Here is a 27,719-nt window from a genome sequence, read left to right as displayed (position 1 = left end):
CTCTACAGGGAAACAGAGAATTATGAGCAATGACAAGCATTGTGCTGCTTTTGTCCCCTGTAGGTGTGGAAGAGCACTCACTTGACAACTCTCCTATACTGGATGACAGATCAGCACTTTACTCTGGAGTTCACAAGAAGCAATTCTACTTTGACAGCTCCTGTGAAAAGCAGCCAGAGGAGGACTCGGACTCACTTACTACTTCTCCCTCATCCAGCAGTCTTGATACATGGGGAGCTAACCGGAAGCTGGTGAAGACCTTCAGCAAAACAGACAGCCGTGGCCTTATCAAGCCTCCCAAGAAACTTGGGACATTTTTCTCTTACCCAGAAGATGAGAAGTCCCAGAAAGTTTGCCGCTCCTTGACAGATGGGGAAATGAAGAAGAGCCTCGGCTCGTTGAGCCATGGGGTAAGTACAGAAAGCATTTGCTTTTATGACAGCAACAGGCACAAGCACCATCTTCTGGTGTCCCTGGAGGAGATTCAGAGTGTAAGGAAGCAGATCCGATTGAAGAAAATGGATACTAACTATTCCTGTTCCAGAGCTTTTCTTTGCCAGCGCCCTGCTAGGAAAGGAGCATCCCCCACAACTTGCGACCTACAATTACTGCGGCACAAAACGAAAGGGGGTGGAGGTTGTGGCTTCCCAAACAGAAGGCTACGAGGGCGCACCTCTGTCAGCGAGTTCAATATTACCTATGTGGTGGAGAGAAGCCTGTACAGTCACCTCAACCTCTCACAGCTGGTGCGTCCCGTTACTGACAGGACCCTGAGCAAGGCCGACAAGCAGGACCTGAGGAGATGCCTGCTGGAGGAGGATGAGGAGGCCAAGAGGAAGTGGGCTGCCACAGTGGACCGCTGTACTAAAAGGGTTCTCTTGAGAATCCACCAAAAGTCTGTGAGTCAAAGAGTTGCCATGAAGGGGGTCTTCCAATTTCTCTGAGGTTGCAGTGAACACTTTCTGCTTTGCACTTTTAACTAAAATTCAGTGCTTTGGCTTTCTTTGCCATTAGAAACTCTTAAGCACTGTAATGCAGGTATAAGAGAAGAGCTTAATACAATCTTGTCAGAGTTTTGTTGGGTCTGCCATTTTTGTGTGTACAGAATAACTCAGTAAGAGAGAGAGCAAATAAGCAAATATGACAAAATTCTGCTTTTTAAAATTCACCTAGTGCAGAAATAGAGATCACCAGTGAACAGAGAAGGTTTGAGATGCTATAAATATGTTGTTTGAAATGCTTTGAGAAGTCAGTATTCTCTTCAAGAGGCACCAAGATATGAACACGGATTTCAGAGTAATAGAGTATTGTTACCTGACTGTGTTCTATTTCTCTTCAGCTGTCATTGCCTTTAATTGGCCCTTCCCTCCTCAGATTGCATCTCATCATTTCAGTCACCCAATCAGTATTCTCCCTTACATACATAGCTGCAGAAAGACAGAGAGTTTTGCATTAGGTGGTCACTGCTCTCCTGCTTGCTGCTCATCACCACCAGAATTGTCACTACTGCTCCTTCTTTCTTGCACGGAAAGAAGTTGGCACCTTCCCTCAGAGCATTACAGAAAGGGAACAAGGGGTGGCCAAAAGAGGAAATTGTGCTTACAGTGAGAAATTAAATTATTTGAACACTCCAGAGGGATCAAAAGCTGCTTCCAGATTATATGACCCAGTTTTGATAGTTCCGTTAACCATGATTCTGAGTTTCCTAGGAACTTGCCTTTGGTGCCAGATCTCCAAAGCTGAGCCAGCTACTCTGTTGTCTAGTTGACAGTGTTCCCTACTTTGGTGGATGGAAACAGCAGTGCACCCGTAACATTAAGCAAGATATTCCAGTGAACAGTACAGGAGAAACAGCTTTTCCTCTTAAATAACAGATTTAATTTTTTTTTTTTGAGAGGTCTCTGCTTAATTTCTTCTGACATAAGAGTGACAGCTGTGGTCTCCTTGAATAGCCTGGGAGGTGACCAGGCCTTCATGGTTCACTTTTTGCTCTTTGGCTATGAAATACAGATTTTATTTTTTTTCCTACCCAGTACCATAAAGATTCTCTCTTGGCAGCTTTACAGTTTCTTCTGCTTTGACTGCTTACCCTGCCCCTCAGAGTACTGTTCATTGCTACAAACATTGTACACTGAAGATGTTGTTTTCCTGTAAGGATTTTACAGAGATAGGATAAACCTTTCTCATCCTTCTGTGGGTTGATTAATAAGGTTATCTTGAACCAAAAAGCATACTCATATGTTTCAGAGATGCTCCATAATTAAAAATACCCTCTAAAACTGTCTTGGTAAATACAGATGACAGAAACAAACTCTTCAGTTCTTCCAATAAATTAGTCTTGTGTCACCATAGTAATTTCATTATGAAAACTACCTGCACTGAACTTTGCTTAATCACATAGAGATACAGTTAAAGAAATGGACAGTGTTTTGTTATTGTTGAGGAACTTCTTAGTCAGCTGCTTCTCCAGCCTTATTTGAATGGGATAAATGTTGGAGACCTGCTGCCCATACCAACTTTTTCAATGCACTTCTTCCTGAAACTGCAAATAGCTGACAAGCTTCAACTAATGCCACTCCTTCCTAGAAACGCTTAATGTTTGTTTGCTGCAACCTCAGGGAAAATGCAATGCCTCTGTATTCAGTGGAATTGGTCACTCTGTCTTGCCTTGCCATTCATTTTTGTCATTTATATTTGTTTCAGTGGCCTGGACATGCATGATATTTTCAAATGGCATCAGTTTTTCTTTTCTCCCAGAAGAATAATTCTTTTGATTGCATGGCCATTCCATTGAATATCCCTCTCCTCATCCACAGACCTTCTGTTTGCTACAGGATTTCCAGGGTCCATACTGGAATCTGAAGGTGGAAGTTAAATTTTACATGTATGCGGAGGTCCATAGTGAAACAACAAGCCTCCTTAATAAGGTGCATGTACTCAGAAGCTTTTCACAACTGTTGTTTTGCTCTGCAAGAAGACTTCTTTAGGAGGAGCTCTGGCTGGTTTGATAGACAGGTCTGCTCCGAACAGTTCCAGCTGTCCTCTCTTCATTGCTGGGATTACCATGCACTGTAGGATTAGTTATAATGGTTCTTCACAGAAGGACCAAATTACTCCTAGCTAAACATGTTGTGCTTTAGAACCTAATCTTATTACTTGTGGTTGGTCTCAAATGTTTCCTAAAAACAATTTTTAAAACCTGTGCCACAGTCACATTGCCTTCTTTAAAAAAAAAAAGAAAAAACCACTTAGAAAAATTCTACATCACAGCATTCTCTTTAATGTGTGGGGCCTAGACAAAGCTGGCTTTGAGTTCCACTAGAGTTGTAGTGTGTACAAAAACCGTCATCCGAGTTTGTTGGGTGTAAGCAGCAAGAAGCTAGAAATAAAACCTTTTAAAAGCTATTACTATGTGTGCTTCTAAATGGTGAACAGGAAAAGTGTTTACTTTAAAAGAATGAATTCTTATAATTGTTTATTAAGTTTCACAGTTTATACAGCTTGCTTCTTCCTAATAGATGAAGTGAGCTGGTAGCTCTCAGTGGGTTTTCACTGACTTACAGTCCTTTGTAGGTCTGAGCCAATACCTAATCAATACCTAATTGATTCTTAAAGTGTCTTTGAAGTTACTGTTGGATAGTTCAGGAACTTCTAGTTCACAAGTGTTGATCTTCTGCTTCCTGTTTATCTCTGGACATAACTTATAGTAGGCATCTGCCTGTCTTCAAAACCACACTCAGAACCCAGAGTTGATGTTGTGCAAGTTAATTGTAATGGCCATACCTTTATTTCCCTGCATTGTCCCATGAGACTTCTGCCAAGGCCAGTTACTTGAGTACTGTGCAGCTGGTTGTTCACTGGTCAGGTTTTATTACCTCTTGGACTGCAAAGAAAAAGCTGGAAGTGACTAATCTGGAATCAGGGCTTGCTGGATACAATGCTTATGGCTAGCTGGGCTGGGTTTTCCCTCCTCTTACCAAGGGCTTAGCCTACTAGGCTTCCAGTGATTCCCTGTATTTCAGTGGAAATGCAGCTATTCAGAAGGTAGGTTATTCAATGCTTTGAAAGATTTAGAAGATTGATGGTTCTCTGTTTCAGTGCTGCTGTGGACTTATTTATGAAGGCAGATGGGAGTGAAGAGATGGAGTTGCCAGCAACTTGGAAAACTTGATGCATAAGATCAACAGTTTCCTCAGACCAAAAAGTCTTTTTTCTTTTTAAAAAGAGGAGTAGGCAGTAGATGACTCAACAGCAACAGACCTTAGGCCAAGGAGTTGTCTCTGGAAAAGAGAGACTCATTGCTTTACAGCAGATTTCCTGATTTATAATCTCTCATCCCTTTGTTTGCTTGTTTGTTTCCATTTTTGCAGACATCTATATTTTAATTGGTGTTCTCCAAATTACAGATGTTCTACGTGAGCTAATCATGGTGATAAAACTGTCCTTGTTTTTTTGCAGAGAACCTGTAGCTTTGGAGGCTTTGATTTGACAAATCGTTCCCTTCATATTGGAAACAGCTCTGACCAAATGGTGAGTTTTGAGAAGGTGCAGACTTGAAATAGCATAAAGTGAAATGCACAGTAGAGTTATAATAGACTGAAGTGTAATTTAGGTCTGTAATAATAGTTTGGAGATCCAAGAAACAGAGCATCTTTGTTAACCTCAAACTTCTTTAGCTTTGAGAATAACATACCCACCCATATCCATGTGTGTGTAAGTTATTTATATGCAGTATGTGTAAAGAGGTAGGAACAAGTGATCAAAGAACAGATTTGGGGGCACATCTGTGGGCTATTCTTATATCTGACTTCCTCAGAGCATCACCCAAAGCAAAACACGTGCTTGCTATACTTCCTTGGTAAAAATATTTACTGTAGAGAAGGATGAGGCTAACTGCTGAAGATCTGCAAATTATTTGCATGGAAGTCATTATGTAAGAAGTTCATTATTAGTTTTCTCATTGTATCTCAGAGCTCTGGAGCAGACCAGGATCCCATTGTGCTGGGTGCTGTGCAATTGATCTCAGAGCATTCTTGTGTTAAAAAAAAACACATATCCCTTGAGATTTAATTCCATTTTATGTTAGTCATCTTGATCCCACTGTTACTGTTGGTTGGCCTGTGGTCAAAAATAACAGAACAGAAATGAGCCAGAACATTGTATCAAATGAAATTGCAAACATATTTTTTCCTTTTGCCCATATATGTTTTTCTTTTTTGCTGCAGCATTGGATCTGATAACTTTTCTGTCCACTTAAGTGTAAATTGTCAACCATTTTGTATGCCAACATTATATTATTTTTTATGTCAGCTGGGGTTTTTGGGCATGTTTTTGTTGGGATTTTGGGCTTTTTTTGTTACCTTATATTTTTTTAACATCATAAATTACCCCTAAATTTGCTACATCTGTAGGTGGTTATTTTACTCATCAGTTTTCAACTCAGTAAACAAATTAATTTCTGAACTTACAGTGTTTATCTTTAAACATACATACTTGTTTTGATCAGATTGGTTTTAATATAAGAAAGTGTGAAGTCTAGATGTTATATTTATCCCTGGGAGCATTCAGTAGTGGGGGAGATGTAGTGCCCTAGAAAAATACATGCGGACCAAAGCGGGTTTTTTTTCTTGAAAACATATAAGTCCATTAAGTAGAAGGTTTTTTTCAAAAAAGATTAGGCCAAAAGCTGTCCTTAATTTCTGGTAAAAGACCAAAATTACCAAGGAAGTTGTAATTATGAACAACTTTTAAGGGGAAAAACAACATATTGTCAGAAATTAAGTATGAGTTGAATTTCAGTGAAACTTTTTGTCAGAACATTGATGAAAAAGAAAACATACATAAATGAAGAAAAAAAAAAGATAAATATGTAATGTACCATATAGTGTAGATTTATTTTAGGGTTTGCTATCTTCTTGTAGCTAAATTTAACCAAGTCAGAGACCAAACACAGTAGTCAATCTCTTTGGCTAGATGGATTTTGGTCCTTTTTTGCGCTGGGATTTTTGGTGCACCCTCGCCAATGGAGGGTGCTGGAGTACATCTAATAGTGCTGCATTGCTCTGTGGTTCCTGAAACAGAGTAGAGCATAAGACCATGTTTAATGTCCCACCTGGATAATCTGAATAAGGACTGAATCATGCAAGTTTGGTAAAAGGTCAGCCGATCCATGTTAACTGTGTGCTTGTGACATAAGGAAGTGCTCAGTACCTTAAGCTGGTTTAGAAAAGATTACATGAATTCAAAGCAGCTGGTCTTTGTCATCCACTATATAGGGACCAGCTAATTTAGTTTGTCAGTACCCTGTTGTGTGCATTAAAAAAAGCACTGCAAGTTTAACATAGTGCATGGTTGATGGATTCAGTATATTTTTTGTGGTGTTAGGTTTTTGATTTTTCTTTTTTTACGGTCCATAGTAAAACCACAGAGGTTAGTAGAATGCCTGTCTGAAAATAAAAAATAAATCTGGGTAGCCAAATGTAGATATACACACACACACACACACACACACACACAGACACACATATATATATACAGAGATATATATTTGGCTAGTATCTCAGAGGTATCTTTACTCCTGTTAAAATCTTTGTAGTATCGACCAACTGCTGTTGTGTGTCCTGTTAGAAAGGCTTAGCCTGAAGTGTGGGGTTTTCTATCAGATCAAACACTACTGAGAGTCAAAGGGATGAAGGCATCCTAAGAGTACCCAGCATGTCTATACACAATACTTTCAAAAAAAGTTTGCAAATCAGGCCTTAAGAGTAAGCTACATTGCCCTGCTACAGTGGTTTGCACAAGGTCTCAACAGTGAATTTGGAGCAGGCAACAGGACATTGTCCTGCTGTCCTGTGTTTGCCCGGACACCTCTGCAATAACTGCTGGCTGAGGGAAAAATTTGCTGTACTATTTTAAAGGCTTAAGCCCTGTTTTATTTTGCAGGGCAAAGAAGGAGACTTTGTTTATAAAGAAGTGATCAAATCACCCTCTGCCTCCCGTATATCTCTGGGCAAAAAGGTGAAGTCTGTAAAAGAAACCATGAAGAAAAGGATGTCAAAAAAATACAGCAGCTCTTTGTCTGAGCAGGTATGTAAGGTCTGCAGTGGAATCCACTTAATAATGTAGAAGAGATAATCAATATTGATTCCCATGCATCAAGGCATCTCTGAAGAAATGTCTAACAAGATTATAAGGTGTGACTTATTCCTATGTTCTTATAAAATCCCTCACTGTGAAATGGCTTCCTATAGATGCCAGTACCATGGAAAATGCATTTTCAGATTTTCATTTAAGTAGCTCATCAGAAATCTGTCTTTGATGGCACTACACACCTCACTCTCTATTTCCATTTCTTTTCTATCATAATTTATTAAGGGAACCAGTCTGTGACACAGGGTCACAGTAATATATTTAATCTGCAATTTGCACCCTAGTTTAAATTCCCTGCATAACTTCACATACACAGCTCTTCTCTGCTATTACAGGTCTTTTCTCCATCATAGTTTGCCCTGTGCAGCAGCCCATTAAAACAGGCAGAATCTAGTCAGAAAGGGGCATCTGTCAGAAGATTTTCCTATTATTCTTTCATTACAGATTTTTATAGTCTATTCTTAAAGGCAAACCTGAAGTACATTAGTTCTAAATTAGGCATTGAATTTCAGTGGCCTAGAAACAATTGGTGTCTTTTTCCCTTTTCCTTTAGTGGAGTGTCAAAAATCTTCGGCATTTGTTTAAAACCGGGTTTGCCCCTTGGATTGTGTAAGAAATAGGTTGGAAAGCCGCTGGGAAAGCAGAGCTCTTCCTGGTTAATACTGCCCCCAAGTGGGCTCGGACCGGTCACGGGGGATGCTCTCAGTCACAGGAAATTGGGAATGGAAGTTTTGCTCTTAATGCAAAACCTTATTGCCTGTAAAAGGAGCAATTCATAACACTCAAAGTAACAACCCCAAACTTAAGAATCCAGAGGCGCCAAGAGAGGCAGAAATATGGCCAGTGTTATGCCATGCTCTGTGACTATAGAATCTCTTTCCCGCAGAACTGTTTATTAGCCATACTTACTCATAACCGGGGCAGTGCTACACTTACGGTTATTTAAAATAAACTTGCAATTAAAATATTTTAAGGTGTAACATGACTTACTATTGATAAGAAGATGGTTTGGTGTCTGGCTGGCTTTACTGTGTGCTTCCGTGAAGTCTGCCAAAAAAGGGGTCCTTTGACAAATTGCTATAGAGTGATTTAGCAATACTTCTGCTCTCTGTCTCTTCTCTCTAAGATTGACTTTACCTCTGAAGTTATAGGCTAGGATGAGATTTTCCTAATGATTCTGCAGCATACAAATAATAGTGTTCATCTAAAAGTTTTATGGCCATACATCTCCACGAAACACTCTTGTACGCAAGCTACAGTTCTTTATGGCACAGTTGTTTTAGAATATTTATAACTTTCAGGCATCATGATTCAAAGTATGTTCCAATATCTCTTTCTGCAAGCAATAAAACAAACAAAATTTATGCTGGCCACAAGTGTCTGCTGCTTTGTTTTAACTGTGCTTCACAAAGGCTGACAGAATTTCAGTTTAGGAAAGACTCTTTTGGTTTTCTGTAATGCTTGACTGAATGAAAAGAGAAATTGTCTCAACTGTTGCACACTGTAGCAACCAGGACACACATGTAGCAAAATCTTTTATATATTTATGCATTTATGTTTATGAGGATTTGTATATGCACAGGCTGCATTTTCTACCTAATTCTGTTTTTTTGTTCTTTAGGTAAATGAGAAATGATATAAAAAATTCACTAAAAAAAACCCCAAAACAAAACCATTGCGTCATGTCTCACTTGCATTGTCTGAGTTGTGTTCATCTTTGTACAAAATCCTGATTCAGAAACCTGAATTTGGCACTAATTGTTTTGCAAGTGTTGCTGGCAAAAATATAATGTGTCATGAAAACCCTTGAACTGGGAGTTTTGTGTAAGGTGGTTTTTTTTCTACTTACAATGCTAGCTTTTTCAGACTGGTCTGTTTGCTCCCATCACCACTATCATGCCTAATAAAGTGGAGTTTCTACCACAGCTGAGTACTGCTAAATAAGTAGGTAGAAGTTTTCAGCCTGTCTGGTAAAGAGCAGCAAAACAGAATCTTTTCCTTGGAGGTAGACAAGCAGCTTCTGTCAGTGCTTATGTTCATTGATCAAACTTTAATGGTCCAATCCCTTTCAGGAGTCCAGCCCTGGGATCGTGCCGGGCTCCCCACAGTCGCCACCCCCAGACACTGACTCCCTGGACAAACCCAAGCTGAAAGCTGGTGGCTCAGTGGAGAGCCTGAGGAGTTCCTTAAGCGGTCAGAGCTCAATGAGTAAGTTCAGTTGTAATTGTGCTGCTCCGTTTCTGTGGCTTCAGGGAGCAGAGATCTCCACTGTAAGCAGAATCCAAGAAAGTCAAAGCAGAAACAGTGGTTAAAATGTGGAAAGGCTGATGAGTTAGTCATTAGGGGTCTGCAAAGAACCGTAAGCTCTTTGGTGCAACGACAGGGGGTTTCTACTTTATGTTTATACAGAACTATGAAGAAGTGAAATCCTGCCTCCTGTCTACTGGGTGCTGCTATTACAATATAAATATTATAATGTAAATGTAATCATGAACTTGTTTACTACTGGTCAAGTAGTAAACTGGCTCATCTTTTCACTGGATTTCTCCTGAGCACTCCAGATGTGCCTTCCACTCTCCCTCAAGAGAAACCTTGAGTTTCTCTCATTAACTAGTTAAAGGAAGAGTAGTATTTAAAACCTGTCTGCTTCAGCCTCTACAAGAAACAGCTTAAATGAAACACACATGATGTGAACTTGGTACACTATTCACCAGATTTCTCGACTACAGAGGGATTCTGGAACCCCCTTGCAGATTTCAGAGCTTGTTTTCCTCACAAATGTTTTGTGAGCAAAACTATCCAGGAAGCTGTCATCAATCTCTTGTGGCATACCATACATGAGACACTTGTTAAGCAGCTTCTAGTGAATTCAGGAAAGCAGGAGTGCAGAGTAGATTTGCTAACTCTCCCATCCACATGTGTGTATAAGAAATAGCAGCATTTAAGTAGTTTTAACTTTGATTACCATGTTTTGTGGAAAGAAGACCTGTTTTCTGTCTTGCCTCTGTTTCTGAAGCTTCTTCACAAAGAAACTTTCTTGTGAACTGACGCTGTGTCTCTCACACAGGTGGTCAGACAGTGAGCACAACAGATTCCTCAACCAGCAACAGAGAGAGTGTGAAATCAGAAGATGGTGATGATGAAGAGCCTCCTTACAGAGGACCTTTTTGTGGAAGAGCCAGAGTTCACACTGATTTTACTCCAAGTCCTTATGATACAGATTCTCTCAAGCTCAAGGTACCATTTTTAAGGAGTCAAACATTTATTTTGCAAAAATTCTAAATTAAGACCTTTTTACAATAAGTATATAATTCTTAATCTTTTAATGAAATTATATGTGTTTTGGAAGCCCTTTAACATACATTTAAGATTTCCTTATATAGCAATTACAGAATTATAGCAAAATATTGTATAATGTAAGTACTAGTGTTTCTCTGCATCCATGGAAAGACACTTGTGTCTTTATTTTCTGGAAAATTAAACATGTGCCATGAATTCATTTCCATTTTGCAAGGGCTTTGCTTGAAAGATTGGAAAAATACTTTGTCTGCCACAATGAAATAATCCTCAATGGAAAAATTTTCAGAACTCTTGGAAGAAATGTGCATGCACCTGCACACAGTGTCTCTTAAAGGCATTTCAGCTAATATAACTTGGTTTGAGTTAATATTGAAATACTTTGCTGACTGAGTGGTCACCTCCCTTTAATTTTTCTGGATATCAGCTTTGATTCTTTTTAGTTGTGCTGTATTCAATTCAAACTATCTGACCCCTTACATTCATTAGTTAGAATTCCAAAGGCAGCTAATTCCTATTAAAGCAGATGTGTCTAAGGTAATCTCTTGAGGCATGCTAAAGCCTCAAGGCTGTCTATTTCTTTGTTATGGTCAGGAGCGCATTAGGAAAAGCAACTTTATTGGTTCCTTCTGCATTGGCTTCCTTTGCTCAGGAGATCTGATTTGAAATTCTGCTTGTATACACTAAGCATATTCTTATTTGCACCAATTTCAGGTAGTTGCAAGCATAGAGACTTTTGTACCAAACAGCACTTTTGCTCTACAGAGATGTCAGCAGGTTTGTGAATCTGGCCAGTTGGGGTCCATTCCAGGATCTTTTGTTGACTTGCTCTGTGGTTGAGGCATATCCCCTAATTCCGTTTCTTCCAATTTTAAAACAAGTATAATCAAACATTTTTGCAAAAGCTGTGGTTAACCTTTTGAAAACAGAAGTGTGTTACCCATCCCATTTACATGGAAATCCAAGTAGGTGTGTTTGCTTAAATATCCATCAGAAAGGTAAATGGCTTTCTTGTTTCTTTGGTCTGCAGAAAGGTGACATCATTGATATAATCAGCAAACCCCCCATGGGCACTTGGATGGGTTTGTTGAACAACAAAGTTGGCACCTTCAAATTTATCTATGTGGATGTGTTAAATGAAGAGGAAGAGAAGCCGAAGCGGCCCACCAGGAGACGTCGAAAAAGCAGACCGCCCCAGCCCAAGTCAGTTGAGGATCTCTTGGATCGCATCAATTTGAAGGTTCAAATTCTCTCTCTCTCTCTCTCTCTGCTCACCCTTCCACTTTTTCTTGCAGGGAGAGGACCACACCTTTGAAGTTGTTCGCTTTGGAAGCTGCACACCAGATTCACAATCCTAAGGATTGTGGCACTGCTTAGCAGAATCAGGTCTTAGCTGCAGAGTGAAAATAGCTGAAGCTAGGCAGAACTGCCTGTCAGGCCTGATGAAGTGCCACAGGCTGTGAGTCCTGTGCACTCAGACACTGTAAATTGTTGCACAGTATGACCACACTCCAGAGGCAAGCAAAAAGTGTAAAATAACAATAGCTACGCTGCCTTTAAGATGGACATTTTTATCTGGGTTTCTATTCAGAAGTGCTTGGGATAAATTGGTGTGGTTGTCATTCACTCTTCATACTTCTCCCCTGATACAGAGCCATGCCATGTTGTGCCTTCAGGTAGCATGACACCCAGGCCATCTAACACACTGCATTCCAAGCACAACAGTACGTGCAGCATTTTAGTTCTGGCACAGCTACCTCCCTGAACTCACAGCAGTCTTTATGTAAACTATAATGTTATAATTTTGCTGTTGTGCACTGGTTTGTACTTACTGCTTTTCTTGCTGGTTGCAAAAATCTTTTAGTATCTTTATTGACAAAATAAGTTGAATAAATATGTTGTTTTACCACTCTTCTCATTTTTTCTCCCTTTGGCAGGAGCACATGCCCACTTTTTTGTTCAATGGTTATGAAGATCTGGATACATTTAAGCTTTTAGAAGAAGAAGATTTGGATGAACTGAACATCCGAGATCCTGAGCACAGAGCTGTTCTCCTCACAGCAGTGGAACTTCTTCAGGAATATGATAGTACGTGCCATGTTTGAGGTTTTCTGTTTTACTAGAGCTCTGCCAAGAACCTTGTGAACCCCTTAAAGCAGAGAACTTCAGAGAACTTGTTCCAGGGTTTTTGATCTCTTTTTTTTTTTTCCCTAATATAGTTACTTCCAGGGTAATCCTGTGTAATGCTGGATTTTTGAGGGGTGACTTTAGACTTCTTTGGTTCTGCTGCAATTACTCTGTTCGTATAAGCCTTGCCACCCAACTTATTTAATATCAAGTGTACAGCACATAACACTTTAGAATACTGATGTTCAAGAATAAATCCTGAGATAACCTATTCAAAATAGGAAACTGAGACATAAAGAATAGGAAAGAAGAAATGTCCAGATTAGAGGGAAGAGATTAAGATTATCAAAAGTAAAAAAAAAATATCAAAGCCCAGACAGCTGTGGAGAAGTGTAATGTGAATTAATTTCAACTGCACATGCTTTTGGTTCTTGGACAGTTAATTGCAGGATTGTAAAGGTAGCGTCAGGTTGTGTATATGATAACACAGCAATTTTCAAAGGGAGTAAATAAATATATCAGTCAAGTGCAAAGAGTGGAAAACAGTGACTCACCTATTTTATGTATAACAGTGCAGTTTTGCTCACTGAACACATGGTCTTGGGCAAGCGGTTGCAAAGACAAGGAAAAGTGGAATAAGCCATGGCAGTCAAATGCAAGCGTGTCTTTGCTGCACAGGAGTAAGCAGAGCCTAGCTGCAGCAACCTAAAATAGTCCTGAATTCACCCTTCATCCCCAAGTGTCAGTGGAAGGTTGTTGTCCACCGAGCAGTCAGTAGAATGGATTGTGTAAGGGCTTAGTCAGCTGCTTCTGTGCAAATTCCTATGTTTTAGCTTAAACTGCCATAGCAGCAATTTAAACAGCTGTTATTAAGTGGGAAATGCTTGATTCAGTTACAGCAATATGTGTGGTGAAGATCTTTAGGCAATGCTGTGTGATCTTTGTAGCTTTTTTGTTCATTTTCTGAAGAGGCATCCACTCTTTCCTTGCCTTTCTCTAGCTGCTAATAAAGATGCAGTTGCAGAATTAGTTTCTTTTCGCTTATATCAGAGTAGCTTTTTGTCACCTACGATGAGCTTCTCTTCACTGTTTGCAGACCTATTTAGAATGCTAAACTTCCCTGAAGTAATAATTTTTTTCAGGACCCTTCAATTTTGGTTTGCAGACTTGAAGGTTTGGTGGTTGGAAAGTACAAATTCCAGCTCCAAGTCAGGATGATGAAGAGAAAAAGAAGTGGGGACCAGACAGATGGAATCTGGAAGGGGAAACAGCACATAGTTCCACCTCATAATTACGTGTCATGAGCTCAGAGTAGGAATTGAAGTAGCCATTTCTGACATTTTATTGCAGGGGAAAAAATACCACAGCATAAACTGTATTCTGGTATCATGACACTGGTTTTCTATATTTTCAGCTCCAGATTTAGCTTCTTTACAAAATATTATTTCTGACAAAAATTCTGGGTAAATTCCTGGAATCCAGTGTATGCAAGGTGGACAGACCACATTTGAATGTTGGCTTTTTACATAGATCAAGGAAGGAGGGAATTGGCACCATTAGTCTCGTTCATGTCCCTTCATCCTTTGTTAGAGGACAGTATCAAATGTGCCAGACTCAGTCCCAATCCTCCCTCTGGGTCTTCTGGAAGGTAATTCAGAGTTAGGAATTTATTCTTTTTCACTTGACTTGGCTCTTTTCAGCTCTTTTCTTCTGATTTGGGTGTTAGAACCTATTTTAAGTCATAGAAAGAACTTTGACACAATCATTTAAAATAAATTTCTGTGGTGGTAGGTTGCAGAACTTGGCCCCAAGGCAGCTGAGGAGCACAGGAATTCCATTCTGCTTTCATTGTGTAACCATGCTGCTCCCTCACACTCTTGCTGAGGCTGTTGTTAATCATTTGCCAAACAGGATGAATGTTTCCAATACTTGTGATGGCTTTTTCTAATGCTCACTCTTTTCTGATATAAGTAGTACAGAATGAAAGATCATAGAATCATTTAGGTTGGTAAAGACCTTAGATTCAACTGAGTCCACCACTAAACCTGACCCTAAGGACCATATCTACATGTCTTTGAAATACCTCCAGTGGGGGTGACTGAACCACTGCCCTGGGCAGCCTGTTCCAGTGCCTGACCACCTTTTCAGTGAAGAAATTTTTCTTAATTCACAAACTAAACCTCCCTTGGTACAGCTTGAAGCCGTTTCCTTTAGTCCCATTATTTGTTGCTTGGCAGGAGAGGCTGACCCCCACCTGGCTACAACAGTGCAATTCTAGAGAACATTAAGGTGTCCCGTGTCCCCTGAGTCTCCTTTTCTCTGGACTCAGCACCCCCAACTCCCTCAACCACTACTCATAAGACTTGTGCTTCAGACCCTTCACTGGCTCTATTGCCCTTCTCTGGACACACAAGATGATGGTGTTTGAAATGGAATGTTGAGTAGTTCAGCTGCATTTTCTGTTTGCCTGTTTTTCACTGTATTCTCACATCCTCTAGGTAACAGCGACCAGTCAGGATCTCAGGAGAAACTTCTCATTGAAGGCCAAGGATGCTCTCCTCGGGATTCTGGCTGCTATGAAAGCAGTGAAAACCTGGAGAATGGTAATAGTTCCTGCAATCTTTTTTTTTCAGTACATAACTTCATATACTTTTGCTCCTGTTCCTAGCTTATACAAGCTACTTCCTACTTGACTTTGTCCTTTGCTCTGATTGCCTCTTTCCCTCTTGTCTTGAGCCACTGGTTTTCACTGCTGCTGTTGCTAATTTATTTATTTATTTGCATTAGTAGGAAGCAGATCCCATTTCACAAAGAGTCTTTGTTTCGCGACCCTAAAGCAACAGTCTTTCTCACTGCCATTCCCTTGTCTTCTCCACTCCCAATCATATTCTCATGCCACTGTGCCTCACGGGGCTTGCACTGGTTGCACACTGCGGTCCCAAGTCTAAGAGACCACCAATGGAGAAGTCTCTGAACTTTACTGAGATTAGGTGGATTTTTTTTGAACCCATACAAAAGCTGTTAAGAAAAAATGTTCTTTGTTTTAGGCCATATTTTTCTGTTTGCTTTGGGTTGCATGTTGCATGTGATCAGAACGTAGCTGCAGAGATTTAGGATTTCTTAGTGTATGAACACTAGAAAGATAAGTTATTGAGAAGTTGGCAAGGAGATAAACTATGAAAAAAGTGTTAACAATGTCAGTTCCCCTTGCCTTATCCTGCATCAGTGAAAGATGATGCACTGAAAAATTACAAAGACAGATGATGTTAATAGTGATTGCTGTCTCTGATCTGAAGAAACAGGTTATTGTGCTGATTGAGCATGTTGTACTTCAGGGATGGTCTAAACTTATCATTAGGGATGAAATATTAAAAGAGCTGAAATGGGTCTGAGTTGGACATTTTCACTCCAAGAATTTGAGCCATGTCTTGGCCTCAGACTGCCTGGATTCATTGCTAACATTCACCATAAATAGGAAACCAAGAACAATATAAACAGGTTCTGTACACCCCTATAGTGACCATTTTTCCAATTTAAAATAAGAGCTAAAAGTCCTTCACTTAGTATGTGTATTTTCTGTTAGTCTGCCACTAAAAATAACGATTTATTGAAGAAAATTGCAATTTGCTTTGAAGCTGAATGCCTGAAATTGACAGTATACTAAATTCCTGAAAGTGGGGAGGCTTTTTTCTTTAATAGGAATCCACATCCACCAGGCATGCTGGAATAGAATCATAGCTAAATATATGGCATATGTGACAATTTTCTTTTCTAAGTACAATCATAATGATAGCTGTAACACTGAAGTTAAAGTGCTGCCTGTACGTTTTCCTTATTTTAACAATATAATAAAACCCTTAGAATGCAATTGGTATTGCTTATCTGGTTGGATACTTATGTTTAAACTAATATTTCTGTCTGAGTTTTCCAGAATGTGAAATGCTGATGATTTTTATATTGTTTTTTATGTATGATTTGCTGCATTTCTGCATCATTTTTGCTCACAAATGCATTTAATGCTTGTTTTGAAAACCATTATGAAAAGAACATTTGATTCATTCAGAGATTTCATCAAGGGTATTTAATCTGAAAAATACTCCACCTTCTTTGCAAAGTCCATGGTTCGTAGTTGTTTATATGCATATTTTTTTCAAAATACGTTCTGTTCTTATTTAGAATATACCTTATCTGATATAAATATCTGTCTTGGGGTGATATAATATCATGACAATATCATAATGTGAAGATCTGCACTTCATAAAGGGCAAATGCATTCAGAGAAGAAACCAGTCTTCAGATTTTCTGGGAAATGGTTATGCATAATATTTTTATGGCTAGTACAGCATCCAGTTTGGGGCTGGTATTGGATCTTTTGGCATCAGTCCAAGATTTCAGAGCTGTTCTTACATTTTGGCTAGAAAATGGTTTGCTATGTGCTATAGCAGAGTATCTTTTGTAAGTACTTTTCTGGGTCCCACTGCAGGAATACTTGGATATTCTCTTAGGTATCTACAGTGTGGTTATAGCAGCATTGTGGTTTTATTTCAATTCACAAGCGAGCAAGGAGCATGTAGTCTGTGACCTATCCAGTGTTAGACAGAACAAACCTCAGAGCAGGAAGTAACCATCCATGATCAGAAATTAGTCCATATAAAAACAGGGCAGAGGGAGCAAGCTGTCCCTTAGACTTGTCACAATGGTGTGCAGTTATTTGGCTTGTTTTGTGTGCAGGCATTGACAGACTGAGGTGCATTTGGAAACCATATCAGAAATCTGGTTCTTAAAGGACTGGCCAAAAGCAGAGAGCTGCAGACTAGTGTAAGAACAGAGCATGTATATTTAATGCTTCCCAGGACAGTCTTGAGGAATGACTCATTTAAGCACTTCAAAATTTTCTTTTCCTGGCATTCACCGATTTTCTTGAAACTTTTTATTAATGTTCCTGGCCTTCCATAGAACCTCCATACCTACCTAACAGTATCTGTGTAAACACCTCTGTCATACTCCCTCCCAAGTCATCTCTTGGCTAGTCTGAGAAGGCAAATTAATTATGTTGTGTAGGTCATTCCCACCTCTGTTCATGACTGGCCTCTTTGAACCTCTATTATGTTGTGTAACTTTTTCAAGGGCATGTGAAAAGAATTGCACATGCAATGTGCAGACTTGAATGAACAGACAAACCAGGCCTTTATCAGGTTGAGATAAGGGCGTTCTCTGATTTGTTCAGCAACTGATGCCCAGATTCCCATAGTACCAGGAAGGCAACCTAAGCACTTCAGCATTCAGTCCTGATTAGTCAGAAAAGGAAGCAAAAGAACAAGTGGCCACATTGCCTAATGTAATGTACATTTCTATTAGTTTGTAATCAATAGAAATGCCAAAATGAAAATAAAATCTGGCATTTGAACACTGCATTCTGTACCTGGTTTTGCATACTTTCTGAGGACCCTCTTCCATAAGAAAAAAAAATACTGTGAGAAACCTTGAAAATTTTTTATTGTAGCTAAAGAAAGATACGTGGTACCTCCAGAAAGATTCCCCAAGATAGTCCCCTCTCTTCTGAGGCAAATGATGACAAGAAATGGAAAAATTCCTTCCCTGTATGGTAATAGCAAGAAGTATCATGAGAGGTGGACAGTGCTTTGTTTAGCAGGAATTGCACTGTAACGTCCAACAGAAGAGCTGAATTATTGCCTGTAGCTTTAACTGAACCTTGAAATAATATAAGCTTTGTATTTTGTGCAAGGACCACTTTTGTAGTCTTATTTTTCACCCAGACATCTGTGTCCTTCTACACACATTCGAATCGGAGATGCCTCTATGGTTTACAGCCCTAGGAAAGGCATTAGACTGCATAACTGTACCAAGGGTTCACAAGACTGAGTTGTAATCAAAAATCCCAACATTAAAAATGTGGTTTAAACTTTACTAGCTATATGTTTTAAGCCTTTCAGGTTGTCTTCCTTTTCTTAAGATGGGGAATGTGGCATTTGTGGACATTATTTATATAACTATTCACTTTGTGAAACATATTTTAAAAATAAAATATATTTAAAAATCTGTTTTCAGGAAATATCACTTTCCTGTTTTAGTATCTCAGGAGCATAATTAAATTATACCTGACAGGAGAAGGGAAGGAATAGATGAAAAAAAAGAAATAAATCATAGCTCCCCTCCTGATATTGCTCTTCACTTAAATCACATTAAAAGAAATTTCATTCTCAGCCACTGTCCTTAGTACAAAGCAATAGCATTGAACCCAGCAATATCTTTTAAACCATGTTGAAGCAGAGAGCTTAAAGCACGTGTGATTATATATGCTGTAGACAAAATATTTTGAACTTCCTCCCATTCTCACCTCATTTGTATATGTATGCCTAATTTTATTTTACTTCCACAAAATTTTTTCTTTTCTTGTTGTTTTTTTTTCTTTCCCTTCATTTTCCATTCCTCATTTCTTCTTTTTTTCATTCCCAGGCTACTGGCTTTAGACAGACATACCCCATTTCTAAAGAAATTAAATACTGCTTACTAGATACCCTTATGACTTAAGCAAGAGCTTATATTGCACAACAGTAGGGGTTTTCACAGCTTTTCTTTTAGTGCTGAACTTCCCAAGTGGGCTTTCCTAAAATCAGTGTAACCCCTGATTAATATATCAGATTGAAAAGAAGGCAGATGGATTTTGTAGTGTGAGCTGTGACAGCAAGTTGCAGACAATAGGGTAAATTACTGCACAAGTCAGGCAGTGCTAGCAAATATGAATAATGGAAAGAGAACACTCCATGCTCATTAAATATTGCCATTAGTGCCTGGAGACTCTAAAAAATGAATGTAACATTTCTTATGCATCTTTCTAATGTGATGGCAAGTTCTTTTCAGAAGGCAGTGTCCTAGCTCCATGGAAGGGTGCAGACAGAGAGGTTCTTTCTGCTTCTTCTCTGAGTTACCTGAACTCAAGGTAGCAAAAATGGACACTTCAGTGTAGGATTGTGTCTCCATTAGCATTTTGGGGAAATAGTGATATTTAGCTTGACCTGTGAACAGTACAGCTTCTGAGAAAGGAGTTGCTTTGTGCTCACATTTGTCCTTATGAGCTCACCTTGATTTTGACTTTGTCCTTTTATCTCATTGAATGTAACATCCATTTTCTTTGCTGGTTTTCTGGATACTTTGGTTTTCAAACTCCTTAAGCAGAGTAAGAGGCAAGAGAATGCAAGATATTTATTGTTTTAGGTTAAACATGTTCTTTTCATTCATCTGCAAGGTGAGCAGTGTATGTTATTCAAAAGCCAAGCACTGAGCTTCTATCAGAATAGAGCTCTGAAGGCAAACAGTGCAAGAAGAAATTATCTATTGCTTACAAGTACACACTATGACTTGAAACTAACTCTAACATTAGTCATACTTAAAATTCCTTTTTGAAACACTTGTCCGTCTCATATTTTCTGTAAAACTCTGCTGTCCCTGCAAGTAGTCTTCATGCGCTTTCTTGCTCTCTGTTTTGCTATTGCAAATAGTTTGCAGCTCATTTAAAAGAAGAAATAACACTATTGGCATCTAATTAAAAAAATCATAAACAGTGTCTTTTAAAAAAATCCTATGCAAACTAGTAAACTTTATTAAAAGATGAACATTATTATTTACATACTAAAATTAGACAGAAAGAAAAAATATACATCTTTTGAGTTATTTCAGGGGGCCTGTCAAACCACTTCATACAAGTGAGTATAGAATATCAGTTCTAACTAGGATACAGTATTTTTACATTGAACAAGGTTTATATGAGCTAAACCTCAAATCTCTGCAAACTGGAGAGTATTTAAGTATTTTGGATACATTTTACTTAACAGATAACATTTAGTAATAAAGCTGAAGTTCAAATCAAATCATTATGCTTGCAATGCCAGTGAATTCTTCTACATTTAGAATTAACAAAAAGGGAATAAATAATTTTGTTTCAAAAACATTTGGCAGGGATGTTATTTATGCTGCAGATTTTATTTTTAATCGTGGATTTATTTGTTTCTAGGTAAAACTCGAAGGACCTGTCTTCCGCCCTCAAAATCAGCAAGTGAGCATAGCTTTAGAGATTTCAGCAGAAACCAACTATCAAATTATCCCACACTTCCACTGACAAAGTCAATAGAAACTCTGCAGCCAGGGGAAAAAGAAAGCCGACTGGGTTGTGCACATCATGCTCTGAAGAGCTCTGTCAAGCCTCCGGCCACCACGGGTCTCAAGAAGAACCGCAGAAGTTTACCAGTTGCTGTGTGTCGAAGCTATGAAACTCTGGATGGCCCCCAGGGTGTAGATACATGGCCAAGATCTCAGTCTCTGGATGATCTCCAGGGAGAACCCAATACTAACTTACAGGACGCTAACAAGAAAGTAGGTTCTTTTCCTCAGGATTCACTGGATACAGCTAAAAAGGCAACTGACTCTGCCTTGCCGCCTCAGTCTCATGGAGGCATCTGTAAGCTGGATGATGTCATGGCTAAGCAGGGCAAAGGAGCTGTTAATTCTCAGAAGGGAAGAGCTAAGGAATTGAACTGCTCTGTAATGGAGACTACAGGTGGAAAGCCTGCTCCATTCCCCCTGAAAAACTGTGAAGCTCAGCCTGCCTTAGTGATGCATCATGCAACAAGGACACCTCTGGAAATACAGAGTAAAGGTTTTCATGACCTTGCACGGGCTGATTATGCTCCAGTCCTCAAGGGAGGTCTAGAGGCTGAGCAAAAAAGCACAAATGAGGCAAGAATGCAACCAAAAAATCCTTCTCAGCCACCACCTGTCCCTGCCAAAAAATGCCGAGAACGCCTTTCTAATGGATTATATCATCCTCCCACAAGTGGAAACAACTCAAGTTTAGAAGCACCATGTTTACCAGTAAAAAAGAGCAGCTCATCCACTCCCATTGATTGTCATGGAGTACCTGTCCATAGGACATCTTCTGAACAGGAGCCCAGTAGCCCTCCTAGCCCGCTGCCACCCTGGCTGTCGGAGCTCCCAGAGACTGCTAGTGTTCAGCAGCATGTGGTAAAGCTTGGTCCTGCATCAGCAAGGAAAGTCTCTTGCAGCAGAGGAATGGATCTGGAAATGGTGATAGAAAACAAGCTGCAGTCTGAAGACATTGATCTTACTGAAGAACCGTACTCAGACAAGGTAAGTGGTAATCACTTCAATGATTTTATTCTGATAGCATTCCAGGGGATAGTCTGTCATTCATTGTATCTGTCATTCTTTTGTGGGTAACATAAACAAACAATCATTGTAACATTAGACATTCTGTAACTCTTGTTTGTCTTTCCTATCACACTTTATGCCTAAAGTAATTCTTGTGTTGTGGTTTCTGGGACTCAGAAATCCCAGACTTAATCTGAACCTTCATCTTTTCTGACCACTGATACTTTGGTGGCACTGGGCATGGGAATGTGACTTTCTCTGCTAATGTGGGGGAGTAGAACTGAAAAAGGAAGGATTAGATTTTATGTTTCCAAGAACCTCTGAATTGATAGCATCAACTAGTACATCTTTTTGTGGGGTGAAGAGAGGAGTCTTTTAGGGATTGCTTTTTCAGTTGTTATGGTACCTCGAGGAAAGCTCTTTCTTGCTCCCATCCTGCACTTCTCTTTTTGCATTGGTTGGTTTGGTCTGTATAGATACACTTCTTTAATCTGTCTTCTCTCCTTTATGTCTGGCTGAACATTCAGCATGGTCGCTGTGGCATTCCTGAGGCTTTGGTACAGAGGTACTCTGAAGACTTAGAGCAGCCTGAAAAGGATGTGGCTACAAACATGGACCAAATCCGGGTAAAGCAGCTGAGGAAGCAGCATCGCATGGCAGTGAGTATTTCCATAAAGCAGATTTTCTTTTTTGTGAGCAGACATTTTAAAGGACTGACTAGTAGTAAAGGGAGATACTTGAGAAGTCCTGGTACAGAAGTGCTCCTTATGTTCATCCAGCAGGTACAACATAGGTAGAGGTACTGCAGGGGCAGGAGATACCTCCCCCAGTCCCTAAGGAGGACAATCAGTAGTTGAAAGGAGAGTGGATAGCCCTCTCTTGACCAAATAATGATCTTAAAAGTCTAAGCAAACTGCAAGCAATGGTAACAGAGACTTACTCACTAAGTGTGGCATGTTTTAAATGCTTCTGTATTAAAATTTGAAAGGCTTTACACTCCTTTTTAATTTCTTAAACTGTACTTGTGTCCACTTCTCCTTAGCAAAAGGAGAAGGGAGAAATCATCAAAAATTTTAAAGGCTTTTTCTGAGAGAACTTGGGCTGTCTGAGGAGGTAATAGGCAAAATTGGTACTCTCTTGCCTTACTGTAAAATTAAATGGATGACTCTGAAAAGTCCTCTTACTGGATATTCTTCACTGATCTCAAACTAATTCAGAATGGTACATGAAAGTCAGCCAAGCAGCTGGATACTGCCCACTCTGTCTGTATTGCCAAAATTGTTATTACTGCCTTTCAGCCCACACCACTCTCATACTGACAAATGTGACATGAGAGAAGTTAGAACATCTGCTATGAAATTCTACCAGTTTGGAAGAGAAAACAAAAAAAAAAAAAACTTGTTGTGAAACAAGCAGATGTGTTTAACATTAAGGGGTCTCTGTTCTTTTTTTTTGCTCCCCAGATTCCAAGTGGAGGACTCACAGAAATTTGCCGTAAACCTGTGTCTCCAGGACTCATCACCTCTGTATCTGACTGGCTGATTTCCATTGGTCTGCCTATGTATTCCAGCCTGCTCACAGAAGCAGGATTCAACACACTGAGCAAAGTGCCTTCTCTGTCACAAACTTGCCTTCAAAAAGCTGGCATCACAGAGGAAAGGCACATAAGCAAGCTCCTGGCAGCAGCAAGACTCTTCAAAACTCATGATCCAGAGGCAATTTAACATGCTCCATAGTGTGACATTGCCTGGTTGAGAATCCACTGCTTCTTCCTGCACCAGTATCACTCTAATTACTTCACATAGCTAAAGGGATCAAGGAAGTGGCTCCCCAGGACAGGCAGATACCTCCTTCAAATAATATGAAAGGCGCTGAAGGAGAAGAGAGGCAACCACCAGGTAACACAGATGTGGTACTTCCCTCCCCCCTCACTCCCATCTGAAGTACTCCTATTTCATAAAATGCACAGGGTTGGCCTGAGAATCAGACAGCTTCACAGAATTAAGGGACCCATGCACATTTTCCTTGAGTTTGTGATAGTGATACTAGTAACAGGTCTTTTGTACATCTAGGTTCCAGGTACCTGAATTCAGTCCTAAAGACCAGGTACAAATCAAGGTGCAAATTCCAGTAGAAGTTGTTTGGCAAATGCCTTTTGTTTATTTTAGCAGTCTAGAGCTAAACACAAAGCCCTCCCCAGTCATCTTTGCTGTTGCTTGGTGTAGGTCCCACTTGCCACAAAGCCTTTAGCTAGGCTGAAGTTGATGGACTGAAACTAGTTTTCAGTGTGGTCCATCTTTCAATGCAACTAACCCATGAAGAGTCAGAAAGCTTCCTTTTATTTGTACAGAGCTGAGGTCATTTTTATAACTGCTTTCTAGCAATCAGCTTTTTATTTGCCTTAAAATAAGCTTTTAAGCAGTTACCTAGTGTTCACTCTACCTGTATCCACATTTCCCAAGCCTTGTTTCAACCTGTCACACTTAAGTTGCGTTTAGGGTGATTTCCAGCTGAAGTAGCTTCTATAAATTGCCTCATCATAACATCTCCTGTGTTGTAGAGGTGCTTTTACAAATGCAGGGTTATGCTAGGTTTCAGTTGTCAGGTTAACTCCTTGTTCACTACAGTCTGCATTTACTGTTGTTACTAAACTGTTCCAAGATATACTGCCTTGTATATATGTAACTGCTTTTCATTTTAATCATATTCTGTGTACTGTGTTATATTGTCAATCATTATGCTGCAGCTTTGACTTGGTATCCTGACCATATTGATTCCAAACCGTGGGTTTCTGCAAATGAAAATTCACTTGCATTGAAAAAGCAAATTGTGTCCCATAGAAATCATTAGACCCAGTAATTCCATTGCATGGACAAGCAAATACCCAAATAGTCTTATTAATAACACTGTGATTTTTAGAACAGTTGATATCCCTCACCATTGCATTAATATTACCTCTCACTCGAAAAGAACATTGGTCTGGCAAATGTGATGAACCATTTTTCATGATGCAATGATATTTTCCTGCCTAACTCCATGTGAAATGTTCCAGTCGCATATGTGACTAATGATAGATTTTATTTTTCTATGTTGGGTACACATTTTATATACCAAATACAAATTATCATGAATAGCACATAACCAGCTTTTTCTTTGGGGTCTATATATGGTGTGTCCTTCAGCTCCTTGTAGTGCAAATGCTCCATGGAAGACAGGGCAATCTTAGTCTGGCAGGTAAAGGGAGATAGAATAGAAACCTGGGCACAGGCCCAGGGATGTGTGGCTGTTTCCAATGTTAGTTCCGACATCAATTTACTGTACAAAACCAGACAAGGCACTTCACTGTTTGGTGCCCTAATTATCCCAGTCTTATACTGAGCTAATGATTTCTGATAAAATGCTGTAAGACTGATGAATGAAAAATTGTGGTTACTCCATGATTCCTTACTGTATCTGGCCCTTTCATGGTCATGTTTTAAGTGGATGAATATGCATTTTATTACAGATGATAACTAATTTGCCTCCTGGTAGGATTGATAGCTGTTAGGTTTACTTCCCACATTTTATATTTCACCAGTGTTTACTGCACACATCATATGAAGACAACTAAGTCATTGAGGCAACTTGAAATTGTTCTCAAGCAAAGCTCTGTAATATTCTCCTTGGTATCTGATAAGCAGCATGTTCTGATATGACAGAATCAGGAGACGTACAGCAGACATGTTTTGTACAGCTGGTAAAAATCTATGCCTCGAGTCCTGTGTGTAGTTTTGGACACCAGAATGTAAAAATGACATTAAGCCATTGGGAAGCATCCAAAGGAGGGCCATGAGGATGATGAAGGGTCTGGAGGAGGAGCTTTATGAGCTGAGTCTGTTCGGCCTGGAGGAGACTGAGGAGAGATCTCATTGCAGTCTCAACATCCTCACGAGAGGAAGCAGAGGGGCAGGTACTGATCTCTTCACTCTGGTGACCAGGGACAGGACCCAAAGGAAGCCTGAAGCTGAGTCAGGGGAGGCTTAGGTTGGAGATATCAGAAAAGGTTCTTCACCCAGAGGGTGGTTGAGCACTAGAACAGGCTCCCCAGGGAAGTGATCACTGCTCCAAGCCTGTCTGAGTTCAAGAGACGTTTGGACAATACTCTCAGGTACATGGTGTGACTCTTGGGGATGGTGCTGTGCAGGGCAAGGAGCTGGATTCGATGGATCCTCTTTTGTAGCTCAGTATATCCTATGATTCTAAAACAAAATAGAAAACAATGTAAAAAAAAAAAAAAGGTTTTTTTTAAAAATAATTATTATTTCTTCTCTTGTTCCTCTCTGAGGCTTACATGGTGACTATCAGTAAGCAGGAGATGGAAAGAGTATTGAGACTTCCTGGGATTGCTGGCAGGGACCAGAACAGAGTAGAAGGAAGTGGAAATGCAGTTATACTGGAGCAAAGGAAAAGTCCAAGCTGACTATAGCAATAAAATAGGAAACAAATTTCCTTGTGTTGCAGGGAAGAAAAGTCATATAATAAAGCTCTCCCATATTAATCTCTTTCCCCTCTCTTAATAAAAGAAGGAGAATTATGGGAATAAGCTGAACCTGTTTGCCAAACTCTCTTTGTAAATCCATTTTTTAAAAATGATTATGTCACCCAGGGAAACCAAATCACACTCATCAGGACTGGAGTGAGCAGTTTGAAATTTATGAGTTTTAATATTTGTTTGGTTTTCTTTTAAAGACTGTGCTTTGTAGTTTTACTTGAATTTCAATTTTAGTTTATATTCTAATCTAAAAAAAGCCTTAAGCTTCTCAGTGTTTGAGCTTCCCTGCTGTGGTTTTAGTGACCTGTGGCATTCCCCAGGCAGGTGAGGTGGTGCATTATGAGAGCCATAACCTCTTGTATCTTCTTGCAACCTTCAGTGCTCTAAGCAAAAGTTCACTCATTAACTCTTGGAAAGCACAGAAGAAACCTGCTGCTGGAATCCTCATCTGCTCTGCTCAGGCTCATCATGTTAAGTATCTATCCATTGTATTTTAGTAACTCAAGCAGCTATTTAATAATAGAAGCAGCAAGCCCAAAATATTACCAAATGGCATCATAATTATATGCTTTGATCAATAACCTTCTGTTGCTACCCAGGTGGCCGTTCCCTGTGCTCTTATATGAGCCTTGCTGTGGATGCAGACTGGGAGCATGATCAGAAGCATTAAACACTGCATTATTCAAACAGGCCATCATGTCTAAGAGCAGCAATAGTGGTCGATTCACCAAGTCACAGCTGTGCAGTTGTACTGTATTATTTTTAGAATAAATAATACTTTCAGTCCAAGATACTTTTAGCATTAATTGACACCCTTTGGGGAATCAAAACTCTCAAGCAAGTTATGTAACAACTAACAAAGTTGCACTTTCTGTATATGAAATCAATATTTAAATAACTTATTTTTCTCCATTTGCTGTTCTTAAATGATGTAAGTAGCTGTAATATACCAGTACTCAATATGTCCTGCAGTTTGCTTCAACCCAAGAAAGCTGTGTATTGTAAAGAAAAAAAAAACAAAAACAAAATATGAATGTGTAAAGATTATTGTGCTGTTTCATTTAGCAAAAAAAATGGTTGACAAAAGGGTTTTCCTGTGTATCAAAACTTGTCTATAATTATATGTCATACTGTTCATAGATAAAAAGTAAATAAATTTCCATGGTCTCTCTCTTTTTGGTTGTTGTTTTTAATTTTGCTAACAGATCCTTTATTTAGTGCTTGGGTAGCAGCATCCAATGATGTAATTTTTTTTTTTTGCTTATGTCTTTGGCCCTTACCCTGTAGCTTACCAAGCCTCTAGACCCTCTCCTTGTAAGCACTCTCAACACATCTACAGCAGGAGAAAACAGTTTTAAAAATTTAAAATATTAAAAACCCTGATAATTCAGGACTAGAAGCAGCTGTTAAATTATATTATGTGACTCAG

At 39.4% G+C, this 27,719-nt stretch overlaps 1 protein-coding gene across 5 annotated transcripts in view; it reads left to right on the top strand.

Moving 5' to 3' along the window:
- LOC116993511 (SAM and SH3 domain-containing protein 1-like) overlaps positions 1–27,461 on the top strand; it is a 528,294-nt gene extending 500,833 nt beyond the window's left edge. For 3 of the 5 annotated variants that reach the window (XM_033054178.2, XM_033054177.2, XM_033054179.2), the window contains exons 10-20: positions 64–899; positions 4,459–4,530; positions 6,943–7,086; positions 9,222–9,357; positions 10,217–10,386; positions 11,477–11,686; positions 12,384–12,534; positions 15,072–15,176; positions 20,606–21,738; positions 22,287–22,418; positions 23,223–27,461. In XM_033054178.2, the coding sequence (XP_032910069.1) occupies positions 64–899; positions 4,459–4,530; positions 6,943–7,086; positions 9,222–9,357; positions 10,217–10,386; positions 11,477–11,686; positions 12,384–12,534; positions 15,072–15,176; positions 20,606–21,738; positions 22,287–22,418; positions 23,223–23,483 (3,350 nt within the window). In that variant the 3' untranslated portion in view covers positions 23,484–27,461. The remainder of the gene's footprint in view (positions 1–63; positions 900–4,458; positions 4,531–6,942; positions 7,087–9,221; positions 9,358–10,216; positions 10,387–11,476; positions 11,687–12,383; positions 12,535–15,071; positions 15,177–20,605; positions 21,739–22,286; positions 22,419–23,222) is intronic. The other 2 variants (XM_033054180.2, XM_033054181.2) reach the window with 1 other exon arrangement.
- The last annotated feature ends 258 nt before the right edge of the window (positions 27,462–27,719 follow it).

The sequence above is a fragment of the Catharus ustulatus genome, chromosome 3 (assembly GCF_009819885.2).
Source record: "Catharus ustulatus isolate bCatUst1 chromosome 3, bCatUst1.pri.v2, whole genome shotgun sequence".
Classification (NCBI taxonomy): domain Eukaryota; kingdom Metazoa; phylum Chordata; class Aves; order Passeriformes; family Turdidae; genus Catharus; species Catharus ustulatus.
Note: the sequence above shows the minus strand (reverse complement) of the source record. Positions and strands in the feature narration are given on the sequence as shown.